Here is a 10032-nt window from a genome sequence, read left to right as displayed (position 1 = left end):
GTGTGATTGGTCCACTCGGAACATGCAAGCCTCCAAGATCATGTGCATCAGCTCCTTCTTCACGAGTCCGACTTCCAAGCTCGTGTGCATCAGCCTCATTGTCATGCCCACAATCCTCATCATTTCCTATTTTAATTTCTTAGTTTTCTTAGGCCTATATATAGTCTATCTCAATGTACTAGAAGAGAGAACTACAGACCTCAGAAATACCTATTGATGAATGATACTTTGAGTTTGCCATAACTCTTTCTTTTCAACATATCGTTAGAGTTTAGCCGTGTTCTATTCCTTTCGAGTCTAAATTCAGATTTAGGCGCGAGAAACCGTGATCTACGTTGCGTCAGTTGAAGATCCATCCATACGAGCAATTCAACTTCATGGTGACTACAATACTCAAAGCACATCAAAAGCTCGAGGACAAGCTTTTCACAAGTGGGGGAGAATGACGCGAAGGATTTTCAGCCCATATCTGTATCAACAAGCCCAAACCGAAAGAAGCATATCTTGGATATATCAAGAAAATATTATCGTGATGTGGAAGGGGAATATGAGATGTCTTGATCCATAGATTGGGAATATTATTATCTTAATTAAGTAGTATATTTAATTTAGATAGAAATATATTTAGAATTAGATATTACTTGCAATTTTAGTTTGAGTCAGGAGTATGAAATTTCCTATTTCAGATTATTTCTTTGTTCCATTATAGGAAGGTAATTTAGAAGAGTATAGATGTCAGTTTCCTATTCTATAGTCAAGGGAGGTGTCTTCCCTCTATTTGTAGATTATTCCCCTCATTGTAAGAGGAGAACTAGATACCTCAGAAACACATATTGATGAATGATATTTTGAATTTGCCATAACTCTTTCTTTTCAGCATATCGTTAGGGTTTAGCCGTGTTCTATTCCCTTCAAGTCTAAATTCAGATTTAGGCGCAAGAAACTGTGATCTGCGCTGCGTCAGTTGGTATCAAAACAGGAGTTGCCTAAATCTGATCATGACGGACGAGACGATTCACAACCACCCTAATGCCGAAGCGGGGGAGGTGGAAGCGATTCAAGCACGAGAGCAGAGGATTGAAAGGATGGAACAGACACTCGAACAAAGGTTGGAGCGGAGGCTAGACCAGAGGTTCGAGGAGCTGCGTGTCATGCTTGGTGCTCTAGGCTTATGTGCTGGTCAAAATGCGGTTGACGGACATCGGGCATATCGAGTTGTTCCTCATGAGGAGCCTGTTGTTCGACACGTTTCGATCAATCGTACACTCCAAGTCGATGCTGGACCATATCAAGATGGAGGATACGATCAAGTTGTGAATTATTGCGACAACGGAAGATTTCAATGGGATCTTGGAGATAATCATCCCAGAAGAATTCCTATTTTTGATGGAAGAGTAAGTGACGAGTATTTTCTATAGTGGATTTTCGATGTGGATTGTTTCTTTGATTACTATGATATCCCTGATAACAGAAGCCGAGTAGATCGGGTGGTTTATCGCTTAAGAGGTAAAGCTTCTACTTGGTGGGAAAGATTGCAACAAGATCGCGTTCGAGATGGCAAAGATCCACTTTTTACATTGAGGCGTATGAAGAGATTTCTAAAGGCAAGATTTCTTTCCGTGGAGTATGAAGAGTACTCATTTCAATTGTACCAGCAAAGTTCTCAAGGAATTAGGACGGTTGAAGAGTATACCATGGAATTCCTTCACTTGGCTGAATGCGTTCTTCTAGTGGAAAGTGAAGATATCAAAATCATGTGTTATCTAGAAGGCCTAAATCCTGACATACAAGAAAGAACGGGGAATAAGGTGATTTCGACTTTATCTGAAACTTGCAGCTTAGCTTTTAAGGCTGAATTGCAATTCAATGAACAAATTAGAACAGAAACTCGAGAAAATTTTGCTAATTTTGCCAAACATCATCATGAAAGGGCTAAGGTAAATCTTAGTGATAAGGCAAATATTCATCCGGCGATGTAAGAGAAAATTCTGAACAGTAACCATAGAAACGAAAAGGAAGACGAGAGACCAACGCTAATCGACTGCAAGGAGAAAAAGATTAAAGAAGTTTCCAAGATTGTTGAGAGTCCTAAAAAGGAAGATAATATCGAGGTGAAGAACGAGTTAACTATAGAATCACATGAGTTGCCTATATTGATTGTGAAGAATTTATATTTTGAAGAGAAGTTTCCAAATGTGTCATTGATATTAACATTTCCACATATGGAATTTGAAGCTTTGGTGAATGAAGATCCATCCATACGAGCGATTCAACTTCATGGTGACTACAATACTCTAAGCACATCGAAAGCTCGAGGACGAGCTTTTTACAAGTAAGGGAGAATGACGCGGAGGATTTTCAGTCCATATCTGTATCAACAAGCCCAAGCCCAAATAAGCATATCTTGGATATATTAAGGAAATATTCTCGTGATGTGGAAGGGGAAGATAAGATGTCTTGATCCATTGATTGAGAATATTATTATCTTAATTAGGTAGTATATTTAGAATTGTATATTACTTGCAATTTTAGTCAAGAGTCTAAAGTTTCCAATTTTGGAATAATTACTTATTTTGTTTTAGGAAGTTACATAGTAAGGGCCTAGATTCTAATTTCCTATTTTAGTTTCTTAGTTTTCTTAGGCCTATATATAGTTCATCTCAATGTACCAGAAGTGAAAACTATATACCTCAAAAATACCTATTGACTGACCCAGCGCGGATCACGGTTTCTCGCGCCTAAATCTGAATTTAGACTTGAAGAGAATAGAACACGGCTAAACCCTAACGATATGCTGAAAAGAAAGAGTTATGGCAAACTCAAAGTATCATTCATCAATAGGTGTTTCTAAAGTCTGTAGTTCTCTCTTCTAGTACATTGAGATGGACTATATATAGGCCTAAGAAAAATAAGAAACTAAAATAGGAAATTAGAATCTAGGCCCTTACTATGTAACTTCCTAAAACAAAACAAGTAATTATTCCAAACTTAGAAACTTTAGACTCTTGACTCGAACTAAAATTGCAAGTAATATATAATTCTAAATACATTTCTATCTAAATTAAATATACTATCTAATTAAGATAATAATATTCCCAATTTATGGATCAAGATATCTCATCTTCCCCTTCCACATCACGAGAATATTTCCTTGATATATCCAAGATATGCTTCTTTGGGCTTGGACTTGTTGATACAGATATGGGCTAAAAATTCTCTGCGTCACAATGACTTCCGTTAGAGAGGGCACTAGGAGAGGGCACAATGCCTCTGCCCAGAGACTTCTCGACCCAAGTGCCCACCAATGGTAGCAGGCTATATGGCCTTCCTCGATCCACATGGCCTGCCATTATTTGTAGGACCGACAATATTTAACACGGCACGATAATATGACACGGTACCACGACATTAATACGATACATAATTAAACGGGTTTGGGTTAAAACTAAATGTATTTCGTGTCTAAATTGGTCAAACCCGTTTAAACACGATAAATAATCGTGTTAACCAGTATAACACATTTAGACACGATTAGACCCGTTTATATTATAAATTTTCGTGTTAATAATTTTATTTCACATATTGTATCAATTTATAAAAGAAAATACAAATCATCTAAATTTGTTTATATAAATCACTCGTTTATGGTGTTTTTATCATGTCAATCGTATAGTAATATGTAATTAAAATTAATAGTGTCATATTATCTAGGTATAATAGGTACCTAAAGTAATAGTGTTATATTCGTGTAGGTAAGTATATATACACATTTAGACACGTTTAGTCAAATGGATTAAACGTGTTGTGTCCGTATAAACTCATAATTAAACGTGTTATGTTTGTATTTGAAAATATTGACGCGTTTATTAAACGTGTCGTGTTCGGGTTTAGAGTTTTTTGACATTAATTTGCTTACACACGATTAGTTTAAACACGGCACGACACATATTGTCCTCACTTTCTTTTAAGGGTGGTTCCGATCACGTGATGGGGAGCGGACCACTCATTACTTCATTTTTACTTTTCTTTTTCAGCCTCTCTTTTAAAAATAAAATGTGGAGATCTTACGGGTGACCACATTGGAGTGGGAAGTGCATTTTTAGGTGTGATACCTCTTCGGGTGATGTGGCATTGGGTGTATCCCAAACGACACCCAAAAGCCGGAGGAAGGTGAGGATGACGTCAAGTCATCATGCCCCTTATGCCCTATGAGTGACTTCCATGATAAATGGTGTTTTTTTTTTGGCTAACTCAGAGTGTTTGGGCTTCGCCCGACTAATTCTCAAGGTTCCGTGAACCCCCGACAGTGCACGGAATGGGTAATCACGTCAAAAGTGCTCCAGTAGCTCCAAGGGGTTTCGAACTCGAGATCGAGTGAATATTTAAACTCTTCTTTACCACTAGGTCATGATAAATGGTGTTAGTGTTACTCTCACACCATTCCACTTTTTTCTCTCCACTTCCTTTCTCTAGACGGCTTCTCACTTCCCCTCCCTCGTATATTCTTTTCTTTACTAATTTCATAATTTTTTTGGCCAAATTAATTTTATAATTTAGTAATAAAATTAATAAACCTTCTACAATTTCTATAAATAAAATAATAAATAAATATTAAAAAATTATAATATATTTGTTGTCGAAAAGTTTAAAAATAACAAAAAGAGTCGCATGAGGGTTTGTGTAATACGGATATGCGTCTTATATATATGCACATTTTTTCGATTATATATATATATATATATATATTGCTGGAGCAAAAGTTCTAAATATTATCATGTCCTAATTCATCGGATCACATCACACACAATAAATCTTCCTCATCTTCTTCACGTGCTTTGATTTTTTTCATCTTCATCATACAATTTCTCCACTCTCTCTCTGTCTCTCATTGAGCTCTCCCATCATCACCAATGGCTTCCACCGAAGGTCAGGTCATCACCTGCAAAGGTATTTCCCCCTTTCTCCGCCCTCAACCCCTTATCCTTCCGCTGACGATACTTAATCTTGATGGTTGGATTCCGGACCGATGTTGTTGAAACCCTATGTACTGTTGTGATTGATTCTGAAATCGTAACGTTTCAGCTGCCGTCTCGTATGAGCCAAACAAGCCGCTCGTCATAGAGGATGTGCAGGTGGCTCCGCCGCAAGCCGGTGAGGTCAGAATCAAGATTCTCTTCACTGCTCTGTGCCACACCGATGCCTACACTTGGAGCGGAAAGGTACTGTCTGTCACTATCATTCATTACGATCCTCATTTCCTGAATATCTGTTGAATATTCGCCTCCGATTTTTCCATATTCTGCTTAGGCATAAGCTGCAGATTGTTAATTGAATCTTCTCCACTGGATGATGTAGTCACTACTGTGTTGTTCTTTTATCGCCTCTCTCATGTACAATAATTGAAACATTTTGGTATTTGTAACGTTTCTACGCTGAAATCGGTGTTTAATGTTGTGTTTGCAGGATCCAGAAGGTCTCTTCCCCTGCATTCTTGGACACGAGGCCGCTGGGTATGGTAACCTGTCCCGAGTCATGTTTTTCGATGTGCAAATTTCCTGAAAAGGTTAACCATGGCACAAGCCAAGGTCCCGAGAGGATCACTAATGAAATACCGCATCTAGAGGCCCATTTACTCTGCAATTTAGACTATCTGACTCGTTGTTTTGATGCAGCATTGTGGAGAGTGTCGGTGAAGGTGTAACTGAAGTGAAACCGGGGGATCATGTGATTCCTTGTTACCAGGCGGAATGCCGGGAGTGCAAGTTCTGCAAGTCAGGAAAGACTAACCTTTGTGGCAAAGTTCGGACTGCAACTGGTGTTGGGGTCATGATGAATGACCGCAAGAGCCGATTCTCGGTAAATGGAAAGCCCATATACCATTTCATGGGGACCTCTACGTTTAGCCAGTACACTGTTGTCCATGACGTCAGTGTTGCAAAGATTGATCCCAAAGCTCCTTTGGAGAAAGTGTGTCTTCTTGGTTGTGGTGTTCCCACAGGTGAGGATCTACAATCATCTATCATTAAATTAGGGAATTGAATGTTTCATGTTAGTAAAGTTTGCTCTTTTCTTTTCCCCTGTTATGTGAAAAAATTAAAAATAGCTTGGTCTTCTCAGTCTCCTTAACATTGAAGAGTTGAAGTATCAGCCAAGGGGAATTCCCTATTCTGTATTGTAGAAGAGATGCATAATCCCATTTGTTGTTTCAGTTTACAAATTCTTTTTCTATTTAATATTTACAGGTACATAATTACTGAATAGAGCTAATAATCAATTCAACAAACTAGCCACAGTTTCTTTTGTTTTTTTTGTTTTTGTTTTTGTTTTTGTTTTTTTTTTTTTGATGAACGAACTAGCCACAGTTAGGTGCATTATAGCTAGAAACCACAGCACCCCGAACATGCTCCATGTATGCGACTGTTGCTTTGGTGTAATGCAAATGCTTTCTCTAAATGATACGGCTATGCATGATTACAGGTGAAATATAATATTTGCCTCCTTTTCCTCTAGCATTTGCATGACCAGTGTATGTAACCATTCTATCATTTTTAGTGATCTATAAGTATTTTAGAGTATCTAAATTTTCATATTAAAATTGCATCCCATATTTATTTGATTTTTCCTATTCTTCAGTGTTTTTAGGACAATTGAGTGTATTATTATGGCATAAAACTCTACAAACAGATGGATTTCTATCAGGATGGTTGAGCTTGGTAGCTGACTCAGATTTTCAAGTGGGTTCTGATCAAATTATCCCAAGCCAAAAGCATTCTTTCACCCCTGGTGCAATCTACGGTTCATCAAGTTTCTGCTGAGGATCCTAACCTTTTCTTCCCAAACCAAAGCCGAATAAAGGAAAATGTGATCGCTTTTTCTCTTTTCTTTCTCCAGTGCAGATTGGTTTAGCTATTTACTCTTTTTCTTTTTTCTTCTTTTTTGAAAGATTATTGTAGATGCTAGGATTCTGTTTGTTATATACTTCATACTGAATAATTGTCATAAAGTATTGAAAAGGCAGAGAGAGAGAGAGAGAGAGAGAGAGAGAGAGAGAGAGAGAGATACAGTGATAAAATGCGATTGCCTAGAAGTCCTATAATCCAAATTGATAGAAGATTTTATTATGATCAACAACGCATTGAGGCTTTGTTTGATCCAAGGATTGCCCATTTCAAAATGTAGGGCCCTTAGTATATTGCTTCATTTCCATTTAAATCATCTCCTCATCAGTGGAAGATGGATTAATTCATCATTCTTTCGTTTTTTCAATGGATTAATACATCATTCTTTCAGATGTCAATAATGGTTTCCTTATACTTTGGTGAAATGAATACGGCAGAAACACTAAGTACATGGGGCTTATTTTCTTAATGAGGGAATTTAAATACAGAATCTATTAATGTAGAAGATATGGAGGTAGAGTTGTTTTAGAGCTTGTATTCCTGTCAATTTTACTGGGCAGTCAAACGACGTCACTGAATTTCATTCCCAAGTTGCCGAAGGTACTCATAAAATTCAGCAAGCAGAAGCCGCGGAAATGTGTTTCATCGGTTTGCTGTTTGTATTTATCTTTTCAAACTAAGATGTGAAAATGAATTAAAATCTGACTAGCAGTAAATATGTTGGCTTGTATTTTACCGCACAAATTTCAATGAAAATAAAGTGGAGACTGTTTTCTGATTGCATGGAGAATATGCAGAGGGATATAAGCTCTATTAAATCTAATGATTGCTCCTAGGGTTACAATGAAGTATAATGAAGAACATGTGATGTGCTTTACAGTTGGAACCTACATAGTGTAATCTTTAACATTATTTTTGTATCAGATATTAAAAAGTTTGTTCCGTCAATCTGTTGAATAAGCTTCATTCATAAGAAAGACCCCAATGTTGTGTAACCCAGTACTGTTTCCACAATCATATTCTCCCTTTAAAGGAAATGATATGGAACTTACATGCATTGTCTCTGTTATATAGTACAGATGTATCCTGTGTTCTCATCAATATAAATCTAATTCATGATGATTGAGTTTTATGACCTTGAAGAAGCATGTTATTCTTTGTTTTGTAGGCTTGGGAGCAGTGTGGAACACAGCAAAAGTAGAACCAGGATCTATTGTTGCTGTCTTCGGTCTTGGAACTGTCGGACTTGCTGTGAGTTATTTCTTGGACTACTTACAGTTGCTCTTCAGTTGAGTATGTACCTATGCTCATGATGGCTGTGGTTTGAGCTAAGACAGGTTGCTGAGGGTGCTAAAGCCGCAGGTGCATCAAGAATAATTGGCATTGATATTGACAGCAAGAAGTTTGACACAGGTAAGAATTGCTGATTGATATTTCAGAGCAACCGCTATCTACATCAAATAAAGTTTCCTCCATATTTCTCCAATCCCAAAACAACCATCACAAGTGTCCTTAAGTCTTTACCAAGAAATCCCCTTGGACAATCTGTAAATTCCTTCACAGGCTTTATTTTGGTTTTTCAATGCTTCTATCTAGAATGATATCCTGAGACTTATTTCTGTTGGCTGGTGCCCGAACCAAATTTCAATTCATCTCTCTGTTATGTTTAGTATAATGGACCTTACATGGACATGTGCATCCCATTATTTGCAGCAAAAAATTTTGGAGTGACTGAATTTATCAACCCGAAAGACCACGATAAACCAATTCAACAGGTTATTGTTGATCATACCGATGGTGGAGTTGACTACAGCTTTGAATGTATTGGAAATGTCTCTGTGATGAGGGCTGCCCTGGAATGTTGTCACAAGGTGAGTTGTCCTTGAATACATGGATTTTAATTTAGGGTTCACTCTTGAGGAAAAAAATGTGTATTCCATTTTGTAACATGTTATGCAGTGCAACCAAATAATGTTTTCCTCATGACATCCTCCTAATCGTGCCTATCTGTGGTTGCTCTTGAAATCAGGATCATGCCAATTGAATGTTTTAAGACAACTCTGAGGCATGATGAGCCTCAGAAGGACGTAGTAATTACCCTAGAATTATCCGCAGAACTCGTTAGCCAAATTTTTGTTTTAAAGACAAACTTTTGCAGGAGGAATGAAGCTCTAATTATATGTAAGTTGCAAATAATTGGTGGATTGGCATGTGCAGGGGTGGGGAACCTCGGTGATTGTGGGTGTTGCAGCATCAGGGCAGGAGATCTCGACCCGTCCATTCCAGCTTGTGACGGGTCGTGTTTGGAAAGGAACTGCTTTTGGTGGTTTCAAGAGCCGCTCACAAGTGCCATGGCTCGTCGACAAATACATGAAGAAGGCAAAATTATTTAAATTGAAAAGGGAGAAAAAGAATATCATGCACAACATGCGACCATGCTGTTCACTTGGTTTCCTATTTCCGTGAGTTAAATTTTTTCTTTTCCTTCCCTTTGTGTAATGCAGGAAATTAAGGTGGATGAGTACATAACCCACAATCTGACTCTTGGGGAGATCAACAAGGCTTTTGATCTACTGCATGAAGGAGGCTGCCTTCGCTGTGTGCTTGCCATGGATTGACGCCAATGATGAGTCTCCCTTGCCTCAATGTTGGGTTTGCAATGGCCTGCTTTTTGTTTCTAGTATGAGTTGGTATTCCTGTTTAAACTCCACCATGATGATGTGATCGGTAACAGCCTTCAGTTACTTTTATGCCATGTTGCCTTTCTACTTCCAATAGGGTGGGAAATATTTGTTGAGACTCAATATGAGTTGGTTTTACTATTAAAACTCCTCCATGGTGATGTGATCATGAACACCATCAGTTACTTTTATGCCATGTTGCCTTTTTACTTCTATTACTGTGGGAAAAGTATTTGTTGAGACGTATTGAAAGGTGTTATCATTGTGTGTTATGTACGTCTGCTTTGAAGCTTAATAAATTGGCAAGCTCAATCTAAATTAGGATTTGAAGGGAGACGATGCAATCATGGAATTGAACCTACTAGCAGGGTGTGTACATGGTTATCCTCTTAACCCGAAAATGCAAAGGTGATGAATTATATCAGAGTTTACTCTTGACAAGTCCCTAACCC

The 10032-nt window shown here is 37.9% G+C and overlaps 1 protein-coding gene across 1 annotated transcript; it reads left to right on the top strand.

Annotated features, from left to right (window-relative positions):
* The first annotated feature begins 4773 nt into the window (after window positions 1-4773).
* LOC116188328 (alcohol dehydrogenase class-3) lies at window positions 4774-9820 on the top strand. Its single transcript, XM_031517607.1, has 9 exons — window positions 4774-4947; window positions 5083-5219; window positions 5464-5510; window positions 5673-5998; window positions 8068-8150; window positions 8237-8312; window positions 8613-8770; window positions 9117-9278; window positions 9404-9820. The coding sequence occupies exons 1-9, from the start codon at window positions 4911-4913 to the stop codon at window positions 9515-9517; spliced, it is 1140 nt and encodes a 379-aa protein (XP_031373467.1). The 5' UTR covers window positions 4774-4910; the 3' UTR covers window positions 9518-9820.
* Window positions 9821-10032: the final 212 nt, after the last annotated feature.

The sequence above is a fragment of the Punica granatum genome, chromosome 8 (assembly GCF_007655135.1).
Source record: "Punica granatum isolate Tunisia-2019 chromosome 8, ASM765513v2, whole genome shotgun sequence".
Lineage (NCBI taxonomy): Eukaryota > Viridiplantae > Streptophyta > Magnoliopsida > Myrtales > Lythraceae > Punica > Punica granatum.
Note: the sequence above shows the minus strand (reverse complement) of the source record. Positions and strands in the feature narration are given on the sequence as shown.